We start from the raw sequence: 26825 nt of genomic DNA, 5'->3' as shown, positions 1-26825 counted from the left end.
AAATACAGAAACAAGACCCCCAAAAAACCCAAAACACAATGCACACAACCCCTCCCCCAACCAAACAAAATAACCCCTCAAAAAACCAAAAGAAAACCCACCACAAAATGAAAAAAATCTCTGAAACCTGGGAGAATTTTTACATATCATGATAGATCTATCTGGAGTATCAGTGAAATACTTTTGCTACCCCAGCCAGCATCTGAGTGAAACTGAACAGAGGAGTATCTTGGAAGATGGGCTGTCAGAAGAACTCAAGGATTCTGCAAGGCCAAGACTTGCCAGAATATGTTGAACGTTGTAACACACAAGCTTGTAGCACATAACACATGATCTTATTTCATACACTACACTTGAGTCCATCCTGCAATTTCTGCCCCTGCACCCTGTCTATAGAACAACAGCAAACCCACTTTTATGAATATTCAGAAACTGTTGTAAGGTAGGCCTTTGATTACCTAAGAAATGGTAAGGAGAGCAACAAAAAAGTAAATAAAATTGGTTATCCCCTCTCCTACAACAGAACATCTACTCCTCACACCTGTAACATACAGCACATAAGACCAAAAAGCTGAAGAAAAGAAAAATTCAGAAATGCAGTCCATTAACTCTTCAATATTTGGCTTATAAGCAAGCCTAGCCAATGCAGAGCTTTTGAAATTCAGTATATTCTCTTTGAAGCAAGCTGTCAACTGGTTTTGTTTCTTGAAAAACAAAACAGAAATACTCTTTGAATGTATTACTATTTAGCATAATTAAGTCACATTTTTCAGGGGCAAAAGGAGGGAAGAAATAATCAAGATGTCAAAAAAAAAAAAAATCCAAGTTACTCATGGATGTAGATAATACAGTGCTTGTTTCACTTTGTTCTCACCATCTGGCCTCTTCAATACACTCCAAATAGCACAGGGAACTATATGGCAATAGTTTCAACATGATGGGAACGTAAATCCCCAAAAAGCACAAGCAGAAAATACGTGAACAATCTTTATTATGAAAGGCTGTAACAAGGAAAGAAAGTATGGCATGGAGACATACTCCACAGACAGCATAGACAAGTAATCAGGAAAAAACCTGAAAGCCAGAATGCAGAGAAAAAATATGGGGTAAAGAAGAAGCTGCCATATGGCCAAGAAAAAAAAAAACCACTAAATCTCCTAGGTCAATATTAACTGAATCAACTTGCACATTAATCAAGAATAACCTAGGAAATGAAAAGTAATCTTTGAAAAAAACATTTTAGTGACTTGAGTACAAAAAAGATGCCACCTTGGTTTAACTAAGTATGCTTATTAGACATGGAAATGCTATCAATAGGATGGCATGCATTTTTGGTTTCAGCTGTACTGTGGTAGCATAGCTGCAGTTCAACATTCACGTTTCCTTCCCACACAGAAGTCAGACAAGCAGGAGAGCACAGAAGTGTAGTCAAACAAACAGGCCTGTGGGAACATGCAAGTTACAGCACGGTTGTGCACATTATGAGACTTACCTAAAACGCTGAGTCTGTTGACCTAGGGGAGTAGGATACCTTCTGTTTGGAGAATGGTACAGCTGGGAAAGAATGGCCTGATTGGTTTTTTGGCTTGGATTGTTAGCAAACTTTACAGTGATAGGCTCTGTGGCACCTGGAGGTTTCTGGCCATTCAAGCCCTTGATAGCTTCTTCTGCTTCAATTCGCTTGTCAAACCGGATAAACCCCACGCCCCGTGACACCCCTGCACAAGGTGAAAAAAGCACACAGTAATGAATTCACTGTTAGATTGTAACTTTTTGTTTGTGTGGTCAATTCCTACGCTGATGGTCAAATGCTGTGAACACACAACAACTTTGAGCTTGAGAGGACTGAGCTTTTGCGTAAAGCAATAATTTTCTACTGTAATTTTGATTTTAACTTTTTATTTGACTGATAAAAGACATTTGTGCAAAAAAGCTTCGAAGTTTGAGGGAAAACAGTGGAAACAAATATAGTGAGCCAAGGCGGAATTTGAAAACAAAGCAATCTTGTTGGATGGAGATGAACCTAAACAGCTGCACTGTAACTTCTGGTCAGCTCATGCTACTCTGCAGTATCTGAACTTACAAAATTTCTGTAAATAGCTTAGCTCCCTGCTCTCTAGCAAGAAAAAAAGGTTTTTGTTCTCCTGGAGTATACCCTGAAGTTCTCTTTGGAGCAGATATGATGAGAGGATGATGACATGCACAGACTGTATTGGAATAATGGTAATTATGGCCATGTTTTAACCGTCAGTGGTCACCTCTAAGTAAAAGATCTGGTTTCAGTACATCACCATACATCACTAGGTGTTACTTTTGAAGTTTTCTTGATAGAGAAAAGTCAAAGGCAACACACAAAGGAATCAAAAAGGAGAAGGTCTTAGAAACATCACACATCAAAATTCCAAGTGTCTTAGACATGAACACATTAAGCTGTGGATACTTGAACCAATTAACATTAAAGCTTCTAACAGCCAACATTAGTTAGATCAATATTCTGTTGTAATATTTCTAGTGTCGTTTAGAGCCGCTTTATATTTTGGTTCATGAATAACCAGATGAGTTAGACACTCTTTATCATTTGAGAAAGACATTAGTGACATTAAATGTATTCTGTTCATAAACAATAATAATTTAAGCCATCAAAAGTGACAATGAACAGACATGTGAAAGCTTGAAAGAGTCAAATGTCACAGCTTCAACTTTGCAATTTTTATCAGTGTGTGTCACAACCATTCATTTTATTATTCATTCATACCATTCTGAGCCTACTTCTTCCAAAATACTAAAAAGGAGGCAAGAAAGCTTAAGCCTTAATAACAATCTATGTGCCAGAAAGTACGCTGCAAATAGCAGGATTTGTGTATATGAATAGAATTATCATGCATATTAGGAGTTCAATTATATTTGATTACTGGTCCATTTGTTAAATTCCATCTATTTCTATATATTAATATACAGGAACTTACAGTGAACAGCAATTTATTGCACAAAGACTAAGAATCTGTTCCGCAAATCTGCTACATCTACAAGTCATTATTTGGCCTTTAGCTTTCCTTTCCAGGCCTTCTAAATATTTTAGGTGTCTTCTAAGTATTTAGGTGTATTCTAAGTATTAGGTGTTAGCACTGAGATTTCTTTTAACTTAGTGGAAGTCGAAGGAGTACACACAAGTTCCTCTAAAGGTCAGCCAAGACTCAAATGCTAGCATGTGCAAACTTTTTGAAATAAGACAATTAAAGAGCTTTATGACCTTCTACATTTGAAAGCTGTTTGCCACCCAAGAGGATAAGCAGGTTTGAAACGGCACAGCTATTAAAAAAAACTAAATAAAACAAATCCAGCTTATACAGGGAATAATTATGTGAGCAAATGACTTCCTCTGTGTCCCACCCCTTGGTGTTTTAGAAGGGGGAGAACTTGGAGAGCCCCACTCTTTTGTATGTTGCTTTGTACACTCAATACTCTTATCATGTACTTGGTGTTTCACTCAATTGCTTACTTCTAGCAGAGACCTCACAGCAGGTGTTTCAGAAAACTATAAAGCTCCTCAGGATCAGCCATTTGAGACAGCAAAAAACCACAGGCATCACTGTCTGAGTCTTAAGAGTAACCACAAAGCGTCACTGACAACCATTACCTGATTAACACATCTACACAATGCAAATAACCTGGTAGATCTTAGTACTTCAAGGCACAGGTAATGACAGAACTTACCTGTTCCTAAGGAACTCAAAGTTCATGTGTGTGACCAAATTTAATGAGTTAGCCTTGAAAACAGTCTTAACAGCAACTGCCAGTCTGGGGCGTCTGCAACCCTAGCCTCAGAGAACCAGCTGTGCATTTCTGCATAAAATTTTCTTTTTTGAAAAAAAACGTTTACTAGCATTTTGTAAGGCAATGGAAGACTGTTTTCATGCAGCAGCTTGGAAAGGAAGATTCTGGCAGCTGTAAATTTATTACAAGTCATCAAGCAAGCTTCAAACCTGCACCTTCAGGGTGGAAATGACTCAAGCTGGCTCAGTATACTACGCAGTCTATTTCTGTCCATGCATTTTTATAAACAGTTTCAGAAGAAAAATGCATGTTCTGGCCTACATACACCTTTCATACATTATGGAGACAAAACTATTTATTGAAAGATTAGGTATTCCTTAAACTGTGAGACTATGAAAGGCCATGCGAAACTGCCTACTTACCAGTAACTTGGTCGACCAGAATACGAGAAGTAATAATACGTCCATATTGGGAAAAGAGCTGTTCCAGCTCTTTCTGGGTCATTGTTTTCGGAAGTCCACTAACATACAAATTTGCATCTCTGATAGAAGCTGAACTTGGTCGTGCATAAGAAACCTTAGGAAAAAAAAATTAAAAATCCTAGAAAACAAATACTTTAAAATAAGCTGAAATGGGAGAGTGTTATTTTTTCTAAGACATTAAAATATCTCCAACAGCAGACAGAACTTTGCAAAGCCAGTTCAGTGGGTTTCTTTGTTTATTTGTTTTTGGGGTTTTTTTTGTGAGCTGGCTTCCAAAACACAGAAGGAATGCAACTTAGACCATACAGGAGAAGCTGACTACACAAACTCACATACAAAAACTACTTCCAAATACATGAGAAAAAGCTAGGTACACATTCCAGCAAACTTGGTGGAGAAAGTGCTCTCAGTCAGCTGACTGTAAGATTAAAGTGACAAATTTAATAAGTTCCATGAATGTCTCATGTTCCATGAATTCTCATTACAAAACTCTAAAACCTAAAAGGAGTTAAGACTTCAGTGCTGTAAGTAGGCCAAAGGCACAGAAAGAATCTGAAGCACTTAGAGGTTTGCAAGTGTTTTTCAAGTGCTGTCTTTTGTACCTATCGAACTTGCTACCAAATGACACAATCACATTCATGAGATCAAGATAAACTCTGATACATAACTTTCACATGCCTAAAATGAATGCCAGAAGTAGGATTCCAACCTGTATTTTGCCTGTTCAGCAGCTTGTCAATTTCTGCAACGGGGGCCTTAAAAACAAATAACATTTAACAGTGAACTTCTCAGATCTTTTTGGACAAAAGTTTTTTAGTTGCTGCTTCAACACTGCAGTTGGAATATTTTAAGATGATCAAGTAGATTCTTTGATCTTTAGACATATGTTACAAAACAGCATGCTACCTACTTCCTACTGAAGTTTGTACAAATGGTTTTACTACAAGAATGATTAGGACAGAACACCTGCACTGCTTGAACAGGATAGAATACTTCATCTAGGCTTTTCACCTATGGAAAACGTAGAAGTAAAAAGCATCCTCAAGAAGTAGTCAGATTTATCTCCTTTCCTTCCCTTCCATGCACAGTTAGCCAACACTGGGCAACTGGTATTCGATTCTGTCATTCTGTCTTCTGCCTAATTCTTTGATGCTTCTTTGCAAATCCTTCCTGTCTCATTTCTATGCAGATCAGCAGACTCTTAAGACTGCTGTGGAAACAAAACAGAACGATGGAGATGAAACAAGCAGTATCCTGAACACAGCTGTGATCCTTCAAGTTCCACCCAGAGGCTTTGTGCAAAGTACCTTTGTGACGGTTGAAGAGGACTGACCTCAAAAACTTTTAAGTCACACTGCCTTGTTCTTTCCACATGAGAGGCACACATGAGCTAAAGCTCTGTTCAAAGTTACAGGAAAACAAAGTTTGCCCACATTCAGCCAAAGCAGCAACAAAAACAATGACAGCTACCCTTTTCTACCAGGCAGAAAAAAACAATAGCTAAGGAATGCACAAACTTGCTCGACTTGCCCATTTGGCCCTGAGCTTCTTTAAGAAATAAAACTTCCATGCCTCACTTGGCAGGACTTTAAGGAGACCCAAGGCCAAGGAATGGAGACAGACTGCCTGGGGAGTAAGATAATGAATTACCAAACCCATACAGACACTATCTTTCAAGGGGGAATGCACACTGCTGAACACATGCTGCCACATATAAAAATATAAACTCACACAGAGTCTATCAGAAGAGAAGAAACCTGTAAAATATATTTGCTAACTCACTACGAGGTAACATAGAACTGGGTATCTGTCAAGATATAAAGCAGTTTCTGCAAAACTTTCATTTTCCTCTGGTGAGTATGAGTTCTGGCATGGTGACAGCTGGTCCAGTATTGCCCATGCCCTCACTGGTGAAAGATATTTCAAATAGCTTGACATAGTAAAGGCCTACATTGAACATAATTTCAGGAGTGCAAATAAATGGAAGCAATACTCTAACCAGTACACACTACTCTTACAAATCCATTTTCACAGTCATTACCTTCAAGTGACTACTCCAACACATTGAATTTCGGCACACTAGTCAGAGTAATAACACATATATAACCAAAATCAGTGGTTCATCACCTATATCTGAACACTATATTTAATCATCTTGCTAAGCACCAGAAATACTCATCAGGCAAGAAATCTGAAAGAAGCATATAACTCAGAAATGCAATGTAATTTAAGTCAGCACCACTAGTGAAAAACAAGGACACCATAAAATATTACTGGTAAAACTAATTGCTATGAAAAGAACCTGCCTAGAGTATGTGATATACCTGGGATGTATCCTCTCCATTTTAGACATCAAAGTCCAGTCATTTCATCTGTGATACACATGTAAAGCAGAGACTCTCCGGACTAATCTCCCTGCCTATATCCTGTTACTTTGCTCATTCAGTTACTTGATGATAGTTCTAAATTTAGTCTCTTTAAAAAATTTTTTTGTATGGACTGAATTAACAACTGTGCCAAGATTTTAATTCCACAGCTAATTCAACAGGTGAAAATTACAGTTACATGATGTCAAAACCACTGAACACAAGGCAAGTCAAGAAACAGCCTGAAAGTCTGCAGTTTTAAATACTGAATGATGACACACATGATACAACACTGAACAGCACTACTCTGGAGACACCAATTTAAAAGCAGTTTTACTGAAATTTTCCACTGCAGTTAGTAGGAAAGACGCTTGTTTCTAGAAATGCAAACATTGCACCACCAAATCTAAGTATTTCAGTGCTTTAACATCTAATTTCCTAACATCAAGATGAACTGATTCACAATTTTCAAGTGAAAACTGTGGAAGTTACCAAAAATAATAAAGAGGCAGAGACCCTAAGAGTGAAAGTTTGTTTTTTACTATCTGCTACTACCTATAGACACCTCAGCAGCATGCTTCGAGCTCTTTGATCTTATTAGTAGAGGACAAAGTACTTATATTCTCTCAAAAAATGTGGGAATTAAGTAAAATTTCTTCCTAAACACCTCTACCTAATGTATTCTTCCAAGTCTTTAAATAAGAAATCTTTAAAATGCTAAAATCAGTACTACAGTAAGTATTTACATTCATTAGCTCAACTGCAATCTTTCTGCTTAAAGCACTACTTTCCCTTAAGAGCAGGGTCCAGTTCTTTTAAAATGCATGTTTCTGTGGAAAAAAAGAGGCCAACAAAAAACTACCATCTGGTACATCCAGATGAAAATGTTTTAAACCTACCTACAAAGACAGAATTCTCTTGAGAAAGGGAATACATTAGGAACAAGTATGCTTCCTTGGCAAGCACAATAAAAACAAGGACATACTGTTTTTCTTACAGCAGTGCTCTCAGAGGCCATTGTGCCAGGCAAGTGTTCTTAACTTGCACTTTAATTTGTGTAAGATACCATGATTCAAGAACTCTTAATTTCTAGTAAGAAGTTGCTACAGCATAGCGCAGAGATAAGGCCTCAGCTGTCACCAGCCAGTGACAGGTTGTTGCCTGAAACAGGAAAGTACATTGCTGTATATTCATCAAGTTTACTTCCTCTCTCCCCTCCAATTGTTCCACTCCAAACAAAGCTTCAGGGCCATTTTCCTCAGTATACAAGACTACCTTGTTGAACATGTACATGCTGTGCTGAGCTCATGGTGGAAGCCTGCAGCACCACATTTCTGTGGACAGAGCAGACTGGAAATCTAGACTTTCCTTTGTGAAGGCAACTTACACCCAGCTCTGTGGAACTACAAAAAGCTCAACACAGCTTCACTTACAAGTTTAGATTAAGCTGATAAATACAATCATATCCCATAAAGTTCCTGCTTTTACAGCCTGCTGTGCAATAGGGAATGCACTGAAAAAACAGACCCTGAAGTCTTCCAGCATTATCATCAGAAGAGGTATCAGTATTTTAATTCACCCCTCAAAGTGTTCCAGCTCTGACAGCTACAACCCACGCCAGAGCCTGAGGTGGATCATAGGATCCACATCTGTTGCTACTCAGCTGAGGGCATAAATGGACCAACCTGACAAACTCGGACTTAAGACCAGTCTTGTATTCGAGAGGACGAGGACCTCAGGATAGAGTCAATTAAGGACAGCACACTACTCAGAGAGGAAGATCTCATAAAATGCTGCTGTATGTAGCACAGAAATAGGCTTTCAGAAGACTTGTCTAAAGCAACTGACACCCAAAGCACCACTTCATGAACAGAAGCAAGTGTACATATATGATGGGAACAGAAACCAGCTGTAAATCCTGCCACTGATGGAAACAAGCAAAGGTTTTTCCAGAAGTGCTCAGGATACTGTAACACTTTAAAATTAGGGTCATAAATGTCTGATAAAGGAAAAATTATAATCAAGTTCACTGACATAAAACATGAGATGGAATTATGCATTACAATCACAGAATAGTGATTCTGTTTTGCTCTTGAAAGGACCAACACGGAAGAGCAGTTTAAAACCTGCAGTCTATAACAATCACTGTCTTGCTAAAAATAAGTAATACTTAGAATCTAAGTACAAATTAAATACATGAAATGAAAAGAGATCAAGTCTCCAAACATTTTCCATTTCATATTTTCACATTCTTAAGTCTCAAAAGACCTCTCCTCATACTTCACATTCATGATTCTGATCCCCACTCATGTCCAAACAATGAGGGAACAAATTTCAGATGCACTAGGAATGAGAAAGCAGTTACTTTTCAAGGAGGACGGAGTACATAGTTTAATATTAAGCCTTCCAAATGAATAATACAAACAGGAATAGAATCTTAAAACACAAGACCTCAATTATTCTCTTGAAGGAAATGAGTAAACCTAAGGTTATACTTCAGGAGTGTCTATTACTAACAGACTCTAGCAAGCACAACACTTGGGAATTTCTTGCACTATTCCACAGGCACATCTGGAAATGCACAAAATATATCCACTGCAATTTACTGCTCACTGTAATATCTTACAACCTTTCTGGAAAAACTATTACTGCATGGATGAAAGACAGAGTCAACATTTAATATGACAAAAAAACTTGAAAGCTGCTAGATTAACAGAGGTCTGTTTGTCTCAAGACTGACATAATTTCTAAAGTAAGTATAACCATGTTTTACATGCATAAAAATCCTCTTGGGAAGAGAACAGATAATGGATTTAAAACAAAATAAAATAATAATTTAAAAAACCCAACTAACCAAACGAAAAAAAAAAAACCCCTTAGACTGTAACAGTTCTGCATGCCTGGCATTTACAGCATTTTGAATCCATGCAGAAAGCCACAACCTTCTCAGAGAGCTCTGTGTAGCTTGGGGAGGGCAGGGTACAAAGATGCAGCATTTTATCTTAGTAGTAACAAGCAGTTTTTTGTTGGTTTTGTAGCCTTCTTTGTCTTTACTTGCATAAGACTTGGTGTTTAAGAATGGTTGCAGACTTCTATCAATGCTACACCGTACTGTTGGCCCCTTCTAACATTTCATTTCTGTGTCAGGGATCCCTTATGCAACTGAGGAAGGACCTCATTGAACCACAGAATTTCTGGCTGCAAAGCTGCTCAGCAGCCTTACGGTGAGCTGCACTGGTCCAAGAATTCTGTCCCTTTACAGAAACAGGGATGGGCTCCTGCAAAACACTCTAATCAGCAGCAACACAGCACTTGGGGCTCAAACACAAAACAAACTGATTGCTAAAAGTGATTTTATGCATTTTACGGTTTGGCCTGACACGCTGTGTGAATGGACAACCATAATGTGGGATACAGCAAGTGGCAGAAATATGGATTAAGAACTGAACCCTCCTCTCAGTATTACTCAGCTACATGAAGAACAAGCAGCCAGCTTAAGCTGGATAAGCAACGTTCAAAGTCTAAGGAGATCTGAATTTCAATGAAGAACAAATTTTACCTGTGTTTCAAAGCTTAACTGTAAACACAGGTAAAAGATTGCATAATTATAATTTATGTAACTCCTGCAGAAATTTAAGGGAAAAAAAACACCTTTACCCTTCTTCTGTTCCAGGGCTGCTACAACAGTGCAATTTGATCTTAAGAATACAGTCCTGAGGTATTTAATTACCCTATCAACACCACTAAAAGCTCTGGCATCAATAGCCCCTCTCTCAGCCTTTGCTGACTGACAGCATCAGCAAGTCTCACTGGTTTTAAATTAAACTTTGTCATAGGATTTCCTCCTTACTAGATAAATGTTATTTAATACTAGTGGAGGGGTGGGTGGGAATAAAAAAAAAAAAAAAAAAAAAAAAAATCAAGAAGGTAAGGAGGCTTTCTCCATCTTCACAGCTCACTCACCTCTGGTATTTTAACAGAATTTTTACACAATTCATGCATACTTCATTGCTACCCAAAAATACCAATCAAAAAATTATTATAAAGAAGAGACACTACCAAAACTTTTCCCTACAAGTATCACTGATGAAGACAGGAACAATCATTTTTATCTGTTGCAGTGAACTGAGAAATCAAACCACCATGTACCTTTTTCCCCCCCCAGTATTTTGCTATTTTTCATTAAGTGTTTAAAGTGTTTTCAAGAGTACTGTCATTGGTAAAATTCCTTAAGGGTGCCACTACTGAACAGTTAAGTTAGAATATAATTCCTTTATAATGAATTTTTCTCTAAATCTAAGTGGTGGGGTTTAAGACATGAAGCAAAATCACACTGCATAATGTCAAGCTTTAACGACAATGACTCAAAGAGCACTAATGAACGTGCAGCACACCCTCGTTTTAAATATTCCCTTGCTATACAGCACTTTTTTTTGGGCATTTGTAAAGCTGAATGCTTAGTATCACTCTTTTACAGAAGTATTAACTAGCTGTTCTCATTACACAACTTTCTACAGTAGGGCAGTCAACGAGGTGGCGATGGCAAAATAGTGATTGTAGCCAAAGCATTTGTCAAATTCATTCCAACAGGAAGCTGGCAGAATGTTACATATTAAACTTGTTTTTATTTTTTTATTCCTTAAATTTCTACTCCCCGACAGGTAATAATTACCCATGTAAACATCCCAATAATCCAAAGAACTTCAGAGAAGGAAAACCTTACTAAATGTGACTTTTAAGTAGCACTAGGCTAAGTAGAATTCTGTCTTATGAATGTTGTTTTACAAAAAAAGATAACTCCAAGGCCTCTAGCCTGGACAAACTGTATTTCCCCCCTTTCCAACATGTGTTTGCATACATGTTTACACATTTCACCAGCATTCTCTACTAAGAGAGCTGCCAGGTTTGCATGCAGGGTCTCTGCCACCTCAAGGCCCCAAAAGGGAGGAACAAGCACAGCATTACTGTCATCTTCCATGTCCCCTTGGCAGCTACAATCCACAAAGGACTGTGGCCATCATTAAGGCAATCTAGCACTCATGAAGAAGAGTCAAAAATATTATCCTGTGTCTTCCTGCTACCCTTAGTAGTGTAGGTAAAAAGCTGCCTCCCCTACACACCAACCTGCAGCTCTCAGCCAGTCCAAAGAGAGGCCATTTGTTTGCCCACTACTTTTTAGACAGTGAATCTTCATACACTCTCTTGCTAATGCAGAACTCTTTTACTTAACATTGAAAGATACAAGTTAATTTATTGTGAGATTATCTAAATAGGAGTATCTTTTTTCTTTTCAGGAGTTTTCTTATAAAAACACCCGAACCAAGAGGAGGGTAAACCATGGAGCATTTCTCCTCTCCCAAGCAAAAGTCAAAACAAAAGAAACATGCACTCAATTTTCTTATCCATATGTATAAATCAGTGACTCTCATAATCTGTTTGTTTCTCTGAGTTTTGCACATTTGGGAAGAACTGATCTTTCCTGGGTAACCTAAATGAAAAAGTCATGGACAAGCAAGCAAGATAAGCAGAGAAGTCACTCCAGGCACAAAAATCCATGTTTTTACTGTCTCTTCAATAGAACAGATAGAAAGCTTGCCACCAGCATCATCTTCCAAAAGAGAAGTTACAAAAAATATTTTACCTTTAAGATGCTAATTGTTTTCACACTGAAGTTGCTTAATTCAATGAAGCCCAAACTTCATAGGATACGTGCAGTACACATAAACCTGTTTACATTGCAAATAAACCATAAATTATGCCACACAGGGCACTGTACAATAATGGAGGCATAGCAGCGTCCAGCTGGTCAGAGTTCACACATCTAACACACCCATAAGTGGCTTTACTATCAGAGTATACACTCACCCTCATATTTTACTATTCAGTTAAATCAGAAGGCAATACAACCACCACCAGGTTAAACAAGATTAAGACTACTGCTGCTTTGGAGATATATGCCTGAAAGTTGGCTAAGATACTAAGATACTTCGCAAAGAATTCAGTGAATTATTCCATTAAAGCATTGCACAGGATCTTATTATAAAAAACATTGCTATCAATACTAAAAAAACCCAACCCTTAACCCAGCATTTTGGAAATCCACATTTTTCAATGTATTTTATTTCAAGAAAACACTAAGAGACATGACCTTAGGGATGAGAAAAATATATCCAATGATGAGCAAGCTAGTATAGAAGCTGTGGATCAGAAATACCTGTCACAGCCCCAATCCAGAGCATCACACATCAGAGGCAGGACAGCCAGTTTCCTCTGAGTAGGATTACACTCAGTTCAGTCACAATGTGAGCATACATCACGCTCTGACTGAACCAGCAAAGTTCCTTCCAGTTTTATGTACTAATGGGAAACAAACTCGAACCATTAATCTAGACAAGTACTAAGCATTCCTACAGAATCCCCAAAAATGCACAGAGAACAGGTACACAATTTCTTTCATTTGAAGTCTAAATATACAATAATATTCCTATTCAATAATTTTTCATATGAAGGTACACATAAAAATCTCAGTCACACACTTTTTGAAGCTGAAACTTATGGGTTAGATTCTAAGTCTGTCAAACAGGATTTTGTTGGGTTTTTTTTAAGTTGGTTGATTTTTGGAGGGGGAGAGGGGTGGTTCTTTTCCTTATTGTTGTTATTTTTGTTTGTTTGGGTTTTTTTTTGTAATTGACTTATCAACTCTGAACAAATAGGAACACTGTGGGTCTATAAACAGGAAGTATCTCTACAAAGGCCCTGTTAGTGAAATCAACTAAAAGACTTTCTCCACCCAAGAGGCTGCCTCCAGAAGCAGAAAATACCTCAGACACCAACCCGACCTTTTCTCACCACTGCCTCCTGGCTGATCTGACAAATATGCAAAGTTACAAAATGCTTCACAGCAGGTTGGGCATTTCTACTGCTCCACAGATAAACGTGGTGAGGTTGCGACTAGATGATATTTAAGCTCCATTCCAACTCCTTAACATCCTATGATTCTGTGATCTTGTAAAATCCAGTCACAGAAAATTTGACCTGAAACCCCATGTCCAAGAAGGAAGATGAGTAAACAAGGGAGAAGAAAGTAAAGCAGATCTTGCACTCAAGTCATCCATGAATACTGAAAAGTACTGCTGGGGGTAGCTAGAGTCAGAATTTACTTGAAAAATTACCAATCAGCATTTAAAGACACTTTTCTCTAATTAAACCAGATTTTCTTTATTTTGGCAAAGAGGCTATCATTTTGGCTTGTGGCAACTCCAGAGTTACAGCTTTGCTTTAGCTGAAGATATCTAATGCACAAACACCTGAAAACAAAGACAAGCTTTAATCTCAGTGCAAAGGTCTTTTTCTGGTATCTAACCTACAACACCTTTTGGTCCTGGGAAGGCAGGAAAGAAAAAACATCACTGCCATCACCCATATCTGTCGACTTAATTTTTAGCTTCTAAAAAAAAAAGTGAGAATTGATTAAATTAATAGCTTAGCAAGGTGAAGGAGGATTAAAAATTCAAATATGGCCAGCATGAAGGGGAACCAAGGTGAACATTCGATTTGGGAGACCTGGCTTGACTTTCTAGAGCCACCACCTTTTCTTGCCTATAAAGTCAAAAGAACTTCCAGTTTACCACTATGGACATACAAGTCATGTTGGCTCAATCCAAGGCATTACATGCAAAATAGTACTACTGGAACAAACATTCCCTTTCTCACCACCATGCAGAAGATAGCTTCAAAAGTCCTTGAGCACAAAATTACTTTGCTAAATCTTCCCCTAAATAGACGACTGTGGGCCAGAAGTCTGACAAACACACACACACAGGGAGCTTTCAGCAGCAATACATCTGCCCATGTCCTTCATCTATCGGACTTGTGTGCACACAAAGCAAACACTATAATCCATTTCATTAAATCTTATGAATACAGAACAGGTAAGACAATTGGGCCAAAACTACTGGTATCTTATTTTTGTCTCAGTTGTCTTTCAGCGGCACTGCACTGCTTTTTAAGTACAAACGCTTTAAGAGGTGAACTTTATTTCATTTTTCAAACATGCTCCTAGTTAGAAGGCAGTCACTATCCAAGGGATTGCCTAGCAAACCCTCTGTTTAATAAGGAAAAATGGGCTAGGTGGAATATATACTGCCTTCAGGCACCAACATCTGTGAAACATTCAAAAGTCTGCATCTCCTGATAATTTTATTTAATCTCCTCTCTCCCAGAATTTTAGAGCTCAGTTGCTCAAATGAGCATCTTCAGTCTTCTGTTATTGGATTAAAAGAGGAGAGAAGGAAAGTAGCTCTCAAGATTTGTTTCTAGAAATTTGAGAAACTGAATTTAGTAAGCAAGTATATGAGGAGTTGTAACATAACAGAAAAATACAGGAACACCAAACATTAGACACGTGAAGACCAGAGCCCTAGAAATAGAGTAATTAATAGATAACCAATAGTTACTTCAGTATTTCATTCTAAGGATTTGTAACAAGATGACAAGAAACATAAAACGTGAAGTATTAATAAGGAAGCTATACCTTTTGAGTATTACTGAGAAAATGAGGAAGCACATGGTGTTTAAACAACATATTATTGTAATAATTTTGTAATACTGTATTTCTTCAACTAGAGTATATAACAATTTCTCAGTTAAAATAATTCAACTGTACATCTGAAGTGTTAAGTACGTTAAGAAAATGCAATTTTCTATACCTTCTACACTTAATTGAGCTCTAAATATAACAATGGACCATTTACTATATGAAATCCTAGTTTATTCTACTGACATTAGCTGAATGCTTGTTACACTTGTAAAAGGTAAACAAATCAGGAAGTCAGAACAGTTCAGTTTCTTTAAATTATTTTAACACTACATACCTTTATAGTCTTAGTTTGAAGTCTCAATCCATTCAGGGTATTGATAGCTTTTTCAGCATCCTTGGGGTCGACATAGTTCACAAAACCATAACCCAAGCTCTGACCTGATTAAAAAGACAAAAGTCACCATTATTAATGCAGTGACACAATGAATAGCTAACTATTTAAAACCTACAGACTCATGCTGAGTAAGCATGCTTATATTGAAGAACCCACTCCAAAGAACAAAACTGCAAAAAGTCACAATATCTAATTTTTCCACTAACATTGGTATATTTCAATTAGCTTCCTCTGTTCTTGTGTTCAACACAGAAATTGCCACATACAGTTTAATGCAAGACTTAAAAACTGATAAGCAGAGTAGGTTCAGAAGTGTATTATGAACTGTTTAGACACTAGAGGATGTGCAGAAGCACCAACTTTAAAGTGACATCAGGAATCCACTACTCACTAGTAAACTTTTTTACTGAACATAAGAAGTATAAAGGCAAAATGCTGGGCTACTGCCTGAAAATGAAGTACACTTGAAAGTCACTCATTGTCAGAATTTGAGCCAAATTGGCAGCCAAATAAATTTACAATGTTATTCATACATTACACAGAGACTTTCAGCAACAAGGAGATAGAGTAAAAGTTTATTTTGTTCCAATATTCAAAACAGGTGCAAGTATCAGATCAAGAACTCAGTATCAACCAAAGATGTAGTATTATTTCCAGGTTTCTTTAGTGCTGGAAATTCAGATGACAGATGGACATAAAGCCTTTTAAAATTAGTTCTTATCTCTGAACAATATCCCCTTTCCTGGGATCAATTTTGCCTAAGCATTTATTAAACATTTGAATTTCACAGTTGTCATCTTTTGACAAATTCAAAACCTACAGTATACTATCCCTAACGAGCATCCTACTTTAGAAGTACTTTTAGTGCATAAGAATGCAAAGAGGTGGAAGATTTTAGCAATGAATAGATATCCTTAGCAAGAATACTATCCTTTATTAGCACAAATCTTTCCAGAAACACTCCCATACTCTGAGGTGATTTGCTGGTTTGAGGTTTTTTAGGTTTAAGATACCGAAGGAAGGTAAAAAAAATTTGTCAACAAGCCACAGGGAAGCATCCAAAATATCTAATTCACAAAGTGCTAGTCAGAATTATTTGATTAGCTTGGGCACAAAACAATATAAAAGGATAAACAACTTTACCTAAAGCACAAATTGCTTATTCATTTCTAGTCCAGAAAAGATATAATGGAGCTCATGCTGTATCAAATTTTTGTTATGGTACCTATACAGGATGCATTTAATAGTGTATAATGCAAAGAAAATGACAGGAAATTTTGCACTTATTTGAATACCATAAGAAAGTTTACTAACTAGCCCATCATCACTGGTATTTACAATTTTGCACCTATTATGCCTACCATGGCACCAAAGGTCAGAGGACTCCACCACTGCACTCCCCAAAGCTACTGTCAGTTTCTCAAGTCTCCTCCTCAAAACACCTCAGGCAAACATAAATTGTCTAGATGGATCCATGAACAAGTTAATACATGCTTTAACAGAGAATCCAAACCCCAAGAAGATGGAAGACTGAGCACCTGCTCTAGAGAACCCTGCTCTGAACAGGAGGTTAGACTCCTGTGAGTGATCTTCACACCTTCAGACTCAGAAGTTTGACATGTTTCTGTAACAAACCACATGGAAATACCAAAAGCATTTCTGCTGTATTCATTGTCAACTCTACCTAGATATTGCTAAGTTTCTAATCCTAGAAACCTTTTTACTTATCTTGATTGCAGTGGAGCAATTTCCACACCTGTCACCTCCATCACTCCCACTGTCTGCAGAAACTCTTCCCAATAGCATCTCCAAAAAAAGAGGAATCTCTCTTCCTGTGCATGACTCATTTCAGTTTTATCTCCTAATACAGAAATGCTGATTTCAGCTGTTATTAACCTCCTGAGGAGCCCTTTTAAATTACAACCTTAAAAATGTTAAGATCTCCAAGAAAAAAAATCTATTTCATGCAGGATATTTTCAATCCAACTTGCTCATTCCAGATCTAACAGAAAGACGGGAAGAAATTATTTCTCCTATCCCTCTCTATTAATGTGATCTGCTTTTCATATAAAAAACACCCAGACTACTGCAGACAAAGAGCTTACCTAGCTGTTATAAAGGATTCAATTCATGACCATTCTTCTGGAGACACTGTTAGTTAAACCTGATAAATATTAGTACAATAGCCTAGGAAGGTGCATCAAAATCCCAATAATTTATTCAGAAAAAGTCTGAAATAATTTATTCAATTTTATTCTATGATTTTACAATTAAAGAAAAGCTTTCACCACGAGAGTAGGAGAACACTGAAACAGTCAACCAGAGGGGTTGTAAAGTCTCCATTCATGGAGATTCTCAAGAGTCTGAGCCACCTGCTGAAGGAAAATCTGCTTGAGAAACAGAAAATGACTAGATTATCTCCAGAAGTTCTTTTCACCCTTAGTGAATCTGTAAATGAGATTCTATTTACTCCAGTTTTGTTTTACTTAGGTTATCATCTAAAATTCAGAAGTATTCTCTGAAGTCCTTATTTATTTAGGAAGTTTAAGAAAATGTACAACTTCTTAGACATTAAATTTATGCCTGAAGATTAGTGGTATAATTAGACATTAACAATAATTGAGAGTCAAAGATCACCTTCTTCATAGCACATAAAAAAGATAAATGTTGAGTTTAAACAAGCAATGCAATTAATTGCAAATCAAACCTGATTTCTGGAATCAGTGTTTGAGGAACCTCAAACTCTTACATCTTCCTGCTTATATTAACCGCTTGTAAAGTGCTTTGTCATTTCATAGATGGATGGCTGAGTTCCAGAAAATTCAGACAAGCATTTAAGAAAATGCAGTAGAAGCAGCTACTCCAATCACCCCATCAGAGATCTCATTCAAAGCTATGTCTGATGTGGTATGAAAGTACAGAACAGGCTACAAGGAAGAACTGAGTTTCTAACTCCTAAGTGAAAAGAACTTCAAGTAGTACTACTACGGCTGTACAAGCTAAAGAGAAGTCTCATCTTATTGTGGATTTTTTAAAGAGACAGACACTACACATCCACCATCCACAAGTATTACTCCAATAAAATTAGAGGCAACTGGCCAAGGTAACTCAAAAGTAGCTCTCCTGTGCAGTTTTTCCCTCATTCCTCAATGTCTAAACATTTGCTTTCAAGACAAAACAAGGAGAAGCCAGACTTACACTGAATCAGCCACTACTTAGGATATTCAAGAGAACTTCATTATTTAATGAATGTAATGACTATCAGTATTGCCTGAAGGACTGAACTGAACAATGAAAGAACTGGACTCTTCCATACAGAACTCCATCTGCCAAGACAGTGTCCTGCAGAACAAACATTTGTCTCTAAGTCTTGTAATGCGCTTAAAAAAAAGATCATGTGTCTGAGTCTGCAAAAAGGTGACAGAAGAAAGAAGGTAAATCTTATACAAGCTATACACAAGTTAAACAATCCCCAGACTTACACGTGTATCCCAAAAGCTGCTTAGTCTCCTACTAAGACAGGATCAGATCCAGTAGGCTCTCACCTTAGCTTTCTGTTTCCAATTTTTGATTAATGATACTGCCTGAAAAAAGTCTTATATCTCTACAAGCTAGCTGTCCTGGTGCTCTGATACTATATGTTTGGGTATTTTGAAGAACCAGTTTTGCTTTTTGAGGCTCTTCAAAATTAAAGCCTACTCATCCTTAACACAGACAAGAGACTTCTTGTGTCATCAGCTCTGTACTTCATAACTCAGGTCTACAAGTAATATTAAATTTAGATTATCCTAAATAAAGGAGTGTCAAGAGTTTCTTATTTAACTATCAGTTGAGTTTAATCTCCTGGATAGTCCATGTGACTATTCTGCAAAACTGTTAAAAGATGTTTCTGCAAAGCTCCTACTAGATTTTACGCTTTCGGCACTACAAATATTAGACAACATGGTGTAGAAAAATCCCAAAAGTTAGTTAAATGATTGGTAAAAGTCACCTGAATTAGGAAAAGTAAAAATGATTAAATGATCTGGAAGGAATGAGGACATAAACCGGGAAAAGCAGTCTGACTTGAATTTTTCTTAAAAAAATCTGAAAAACCAAAAGCCACATAGTAGAAGTAGTGTATCTCATAAACCTGTAAAGATAGCAAAGAAGTTGGAACAAAAGCTATGATTTCAAAGTTCACATTGGAAATTTACAATTATTAATCATATGTTATACTTTATGTAACTGACAATTGTAAAAAAATCAAATTCAAGCACAAGTGGCAAAAAATCCTCAGTTAGGCATCTCTTTGAACCTAGACATGCTGTATTCACTAGTGACTGACAAATGTTCAGCCTCTGTGGCCTACAAGAAAAAGTGCAGAAAGCACTATGCTAATCACTTTATAGGAGAAACTGCTCCATTTTTATTTCAAGGTTTTGAGCTTCATAAATACGACTTGATTAAATGTATGATGATGAAAATTAAACAGTAATTAGACAATGCCAATTTGCTTTTTGGCACTACAGTCAATATATGGAATGGACTTTGAGAGGGGAAGGGCAAAAAGTTATTTCAAACAATTTAATTCCAATCAGTCTAATCAGACTGCTCAAGAGACAGATTGAACATCCAACTGTACACTAGAAAAGCATACATGAAGTAGTGTGCCATTAAAAAACAAGTAATGAACACACTAATTCAGTATTTAGGAGAGGAAAGGAGACTTCATAGGCATCTATCACCAAAAGATCAAAGAAGTTGCAAGTTGAAATAAGTAAGCAGGAAATCATAGCTAATCACAGTGCTCCTGCATTGACTATTGTGCTTTGAAAGATGACTTTTATTTTTGCTTCAAAAATACACAGGTTAATTCACAAAACTTATCAGAGAAAAGCCACAAATAAACTCATTGTATCCTACCCGAGTTGTTTCAAAACTGTTTCCTATAAACCATAAATAATGCACACAGCTGTAGAAGTCAAAAAAAATCCTCTGCTGTCCAGTATTCAGAACAAATAGACACTATCCAGAGAGAAAAGGGGTCATGTAAAGTAGATGTGATAGAGGTGACACTTATCCATTTTTAATGTTTTGCTTTTAAAGGTAGAAGCAACATTATTTAAAGAAGGATAGAATCCTCTCTGAAAGCTAAATAATTAAATCTGGCCAGGGATTTCAAGGCAAACAAGAAAAGCATCTAAATAGAAAGCTGGTGAAAGAAAAGGTTAGGAAAACGTGGAACAGGAAGATGACCTGGTTATCAGGGATATAGAAAAGTCTGAGTGATACTGAACAACTTTTCTTTCCTCAATCTTCACCAGCAAGTGGTCCAGCCACACTGCCCAAGTCATAGAGGTAAAGAAGGGATTGGGACAGTGAAGAACCAGTGAAGAACCACTTACTATGCAAAAGCATCAGATTCAAAACCATCTAAGGAACCTCAAGAAGCAAAACTCCGTAAGACCAGGTCAGATACATCCATGGGTTCCTATAGGGAACTGGCAGAGGAAATGGCTAAACCCCTATCCATTGTATTTGAGAAGCTGTGGCAGTCTGATGAAGTTCCCACTAACTGGAAAAGTGGAAAAATAACCTCAATTTTCAGAAAGGGAAATGAAGTAGGGGAACTACAGGCTTGTCAGTCTCATCTCTGGGCACGAGATGGTGAAGCAGATCCTCCAATAATGGTAAGACACAAGGAAAACAGAGGTGACAACAGCCCAGCATGATTTCATCAAGGGTAAATTGTACCAGACAAATTTGGTGGCCTTCTGCAATAGGTTTGAAGTGGTGGATGAGGGAAGAGTGGCTAATGTCATCTACCCACAGCTGTGCATAGCATTTGATGCTGTCCCACGTAACGTTCTTGTCTGTAAGATGGAGAAACACGGATTCAGCGGTGGCTAAGGAGCTGGCTGGATGTTCACACTCGAAGAGCTGCAGCCAATGTCTCAATGTCCCAGAGGACAGATCAAGGACAAGTGGCAAGTAGTGTTTCTATGGGGTCAGTATCGGGACTGGGCCTGTTTCACTCTGTCACCAACATGGACAATGGGATCAAGGCACCCCCAGCAAGTTTGCTGACAACACTGAGCTGCATGGTACCATTGATACACTTGAGGGAAGAGATGCCATTCACAGTATCTGGACAGCTTGAAAGACGCATACATCTGTGAGGACCTCATGAAATTCAACAAGGCTAAGTGCAAGGTCCTGCAGCTGGGTTGGGGCAATCCCAAGGACAAACACAAGGTGGGCAGAGAATGGAGTAAGTACAGCCCTACCAAAGAGGATGCAGGGGTACCAGTGGGTGAGAGCTGGACATGACCCAGCCATGAGCATTCCCAGCCCAGAAAACCAAACACGTCCTGGGCTGCATCCAAAGCAGCGTGGACAGCAGGGGAGTGAGGGGATTCTGCAGCATTTCTCCTGTGAGGATGGGCTAAAAAACTGAGTGTGCTCTGCCTGGAGAAAAGGCGGCTCTGGAGAGATCTTATAGCAACTTCTGGTACCTAAAAGGAGCTTAAAAGCAAGCTGGAAAGTGACATTTTACAAGAGCATGCAGTGATAGAACAAGGGAGAATGGCTTTAAACCGAAAGAGGAAAGATTTAGATCAGGTATAAGAAAGAAATGCTTTACTGTGAGTAGGGTGAGATACCAAAACATGTTGGCCAGAGAAACCGTGGATGCCTCATCCCTAGAAAAGTTCAGGGCCAGTCTGGATGGGGCTTTCAATAATCTGTTCTACTAGGGTAAAGTGCCCCTGTTTAAGGAAAGAGGATTAGAACTAGATGATCTTTCAAGTTCCCTTCCAAAACAATTTCATGTTTCTAAGAGTTCAGTTATCTGAATTTCATCTCTTATTTCATTTTGCATTAAAGTATTCAACAACTATGTGCTGCACATTAAAAGTAAGGCTTGAAAGGTAAGATGAATACAACTTTTAATCTAACGGTACTTAAATAAACCCTTTCAAGAGAGGTGGAATCCCAAACAAATGCACAGTGAACTTAACTGCTGCCTTTTCAGTAGTCCTGCAACATTTTATAGCAACTGAGAAGAACAGATATTGCTTTCTGCCTAACACCATGATTAGACAACAGCTGATTAAAACAGTAGTTTTATTGCATGACTGATTGAAGCATCCTGGTATTCTACTAGGCCTTCTCTGAATGTTTTTTGGGCGGAAATTTCAACAGGTTCGACCCTAGACATTTCTGGCTGATACAAAGCCTGGTCCTGATGTCTCCTGCTGTCCACCTGTGCACTGACATGCTGAACATGTCATCATGATCTTCCTCTCCAAACAGCTGCTGCTGAAGATAATTTTCCTACACACACATGCAAAAAACTTGTACTCCCCAACAGAATCTAGAGCCAGTGCTGTGGAATTTCTTTCCTTGAGCATACAGATGGTACCTTTCTTCCCCCCAACATTGCTCCATTAGTATGCAATGGTATTATTACCAGATAACTAACAGGTACTGAAAGGAGAGCAGCTCAGCACTAGAAAAGCTCCCACTGCTGCACTTCCCACAGCCAATAACTTGCACCATTTCAACCCACACCTTCTACTCACATGAACTGGAACAGCCTTTTGACAATGCAGCACTGCTCTTCTGAAAGTCTGGGACACCCACCACATGAGGGAGTCCTTGGCTGCTGTTTCCCATCAGAGCTATGGAATACCCAGTGAAAGGGCTGAGCAAGCTAATGTTTGGAAGCAATTGTTGAATACAGTACCAGAGTATCCTGGTAATCCTGCATTCTGTCTAGAATTCCTAAACATTCCTGTAATGTCTGAAGGTCAAGCAAAATCAATAATTAACAGTATCAGATAATATTTTTTCCTACAAAAAAATCAGAGTCGAGACAAGTTCTACAATCAAGCTCTCAAAACCTTTTCAGAATGTACTGATCAGGTAAGACTGAATGAGTTCTATGCGATGTACTGGTTCATTTTTAGGAGCAAGAAGAGCTGTTGTTTGTGACTTCTCATCAACAGGTAAAAGTAATGTAAGAAAAGCAGCCCGACTAACTGAATCCTATTAATGCTGAATTTTGGAAGAGAAAACCCCAAACTGTCATAAATGACCATCCAGACAGGCATATCAAACAGAAAAAAGAAAAACAAAAAACGCTAAAACATTTACAACCTCATTAATAATACATCTTCAAATTAATACACACCACTAAGGCATAAAACAATTTTCATGGTCTAATACAAAAACTAAGCACAGACTAATCATACTGTAGAAAATTTGAAGTCTGAATAGCAAATAACACATTCATAAATTTCCACAAGACAACCAAAAATTAAGTGATAAGCATAAATTTAAAAAATAGGATTTTTCTACAATAGTCATCATGCTGTCATTTCAGATATATCAGACTTCTGCAAAAAAGATCTTATTGCAAAAGACTAAGTTATAGGATTGTAACCAATAAGAACTTCAATATCACAGAAGAAGAAGTAGTAAAAAAACCTATCCTGAAAAAAAACCCAAATGGGACATATTATTTGCATCAATATTACAGTGAGGAATTACAACTCTGAGGTTAATAAAGTCTAGGAACTGAAAGTCATTGTGTACAAGTCTACAGAAAGAAAACTCATAGGAATTTCAGAAGATTGAGATCTTACTTCTTTTTATAATCTAACTTCAGCTACATGCACTGCCTTCAGTGCTTAACACCTCTAAAAACAGTCATCCAGACCTTGACTGAGAAAGAAAAGTTCTTTTTCTAGTAAACAGTAATGTATTTTTTTCTATTTTACAAGCATTGTTTTCAATAAACTAAACTGTGTTTAAAGCCATGAGCTTCTGTCTCTGCATATGAAATTAGTTGGCAAAGATCCACCAAATTATTTTAATAACAAGCCAGCTTCATGTTTTTGTCATCAGGACCAAATCAAATTCAGAGAAACCTGACATTAGGTTTTTTTCTGCCTTTCATCACTCCAATGGTTGTACACACCGGTGGAAGAAGGCTGTTAAACATCCATGATGACGTATGAGGACCATATATAAAGCTTGCGTTAGAATTCATCTCATGGACTCAGAGTTTCTGCAAGTCTCCTAAAATTTCAGAGTGAAGATGTGCTCCATTACCACTACACAGAAGTGTCACTACAGAAAATGCACAGGATTATGTATGCTGTCCTGAAAGCAAGCCAATGTGGCCACAGAAAAGATACTAGACTCCAGCCCAACTTCAGAAGCATGAAAAGTTTAACCTCATTTCAGATACAGGAGTAAGAAACATTCAACCCTTTTGTCTGTGTGGATTTGCAACTTAAGACACTGGAATGCTCTAAAATATGCTAGAGTGATCCTGCAGAGTGACAGTCCCACAGACGACTTGTGAGGCATGATATTCAGCCAGCACCAGCTCTTTTACAAAAAAGTTGCCTTATCTTTTTAAGTCACTACTGTCATCTGTGATTAATGCCACAGAAACTAACACAGTATTTTCTTGACACTGAATAAGGCTAGGAGCATACACTCAGACATACAACTCAATTAATGCAGCACTGTATCTGAAACTCCCTACATGACTGTGGTCTAGCAAGAAGGGCTAAATGAATAACACCAACCTCTCTATTTACTATTAATGTAAGTTACTGTTCAAGTTTCAAACTATATTTTAGTTTGCATTAAGCCTTGAACTGAATTTTAAAAGCAGCTTAGCAAAAGGAGGGAACCTGCATAAGTCATTGAGCAATCCCTAATTTAATTGCAGCTTGCTTATAGTTCCAGCAGATGGATTCTATTTACTGAACACACACAACTCATACATCACTGAGCAGGCAAGGCTGGGCAGCTTGTAAGAAAACACCTGTAAACTATGATTGCTACTAGAATTCAGTATCTGATACTTCAGTGCCTTTTTCCCAAACCATTCCTCAGCTCTCGCTCTAAATCTGGAATAATGCAAGTTGAAGAATTAATGAAAAGGATCAAACACTGATCAAAGTACTTGACAGCATATCCTGCCACACAGTAACTCAGGTTCAGCTCTTCATTAATTTGGTGCCATCCTCCTGCCTTATAGCTTATAGTTCTTTACATGTGAAGAACATCATCATCTAGTGCTTCATCAACACAAGCTTGTTGTTGCTGGATATGAAAATGATGGTGCAACTCTGGTTCTTCCCTGCAGCATGAGGAGAAAATTCGTGGTGGGAGGGGTACCATGGATGCTATGCATTATATGAACCTGACAAAAGACGTTCAGCAAGCCAGAAGAGACATCAGCTAGAGGTTAAGAGATCCACCATATTCAAATTAAAAAAATCTTAACACAACAAAGTGTGGTTGAAAGCAGGGACTGCATGGAAAGGTGCATGCTGTTGCATAAGCAAAAGAAACAGCAAATGTTTATGGACACTACAGGAGGAGGAACACTGAGAATTATGCCCATTACTGTCTTGGATTCAAACATAACCAGTGACAGTCACAAACTACTCGAAATAAAGACGGAACTACACAGACTTTCTTACAGACTCGCTTGTCATATTAGAAGGAGATGACTCTTAGCACTCTAAGGTGAAAGAATACCATGGAAGTTGCCAAACCAAGCACTTTTCTGAAAGCTAGCTATACACTTTAATTTTTACAAGTATTAGTAGTAACACATGCCAGGCATCTCAGTTTTGTCTTCTGCAGTCAGCTTATTCCTTGTCAGCAATATAGCCAGCAGTGCTCAATATTCTGTCTCATCGTATCCAGCTAGTTACCTTTAATAAGCAAGTGGATGCAAAGCACTTTGTTCTACTCTGGGGTGTTTCAAAACCTGTGGTAATGTGCTTACCCAAGTAAAAAACAGGCATGACACTTTGTTGTGGTTTAAACCCAGCTGGCAACCAAGAACACACAGCCACAACTAAAAACACTCCCCCTCACATTCCAGGGAAAAAAGGAAGAAGAACTTATAAAAACAAAAGCTTTCCAGTGAAGACCAGCTTAGTAACTGAAAAAATTAACACACAATACTACTAATAAAAGGAAATAAAAAAAGGAGAAAAATCCCAAGGAAAACAAATGATAGACAAAAAAAACCTGCTCATCATTCAGTGGCTTATACCAAATCCTGTTCCTGAACTGTAAGCAGCCCCCATTTCAGGTAACTCCCCAGTTTATTAACTATTTGGGCATGAGGTTCTATGGTGTGGAATACATTGTTGGCCAGTTCACATCCCCTGATGTGGCTGTGCTCTCACACCTGCTCACTGGCAGAGCACAAAACACTGAACAGTCCTCAACTCAGGGTAAACACTGCT

General features: G+C 37.9%; 1 protein-coding gene across 11 annotated transcripts in view; it reads right to left on the bottom strand.

The window, feature by feature from the left end:
* Positions 1 to 26825, bottom strand: part of ELAVL2 (ELAV like RNA binding protein 2) — an 88543-nt gene that overhangs the window by 7080 nt on the left and 54638 nt on the right. For all 11 annotated transcript variants that reach the window (XM_056514514.1, XM_056514526.1, XM_056514517.1 and 8 more), the window contains 3 exons: positions 15496 to 15599; positions 4197 to 4350; positions 1493 to 1718 (listed from right to left, as the gene is read on the bottom strand). In XM_056514514.1, the coding sequence (XP_056370489.1) occupies positions 1493 to 1718; positions 4197 to 4350; positions 15496 to 15599 (484 nt within the window). The remainder of the gene's footprint in view (positions 1 to 1492; positions 1719 to 4196; positions 4351 to 15495; positions 15600 to 26825) is intronic.

This window comes from Oenanthe melanoleuca, chromosome Z, assembly GCF_029582105.1.
Source record: "Oenanthe melanoleuca isolate GR-GAL-2019-014 chromosome Z, OMel1.0, whole genome shotgun sequence".
Lineage (NCBI taxonomy): Eukaryota > Metazoa > Chordata > Aves > Passeriformes > Muscicapidae > Oenanthe > Oenanthe melanoleuca.
Note: the sequence above shows the minus strand (reverse complement) of the source record. Positions and strands in the feature narration are given on the sequence as shown.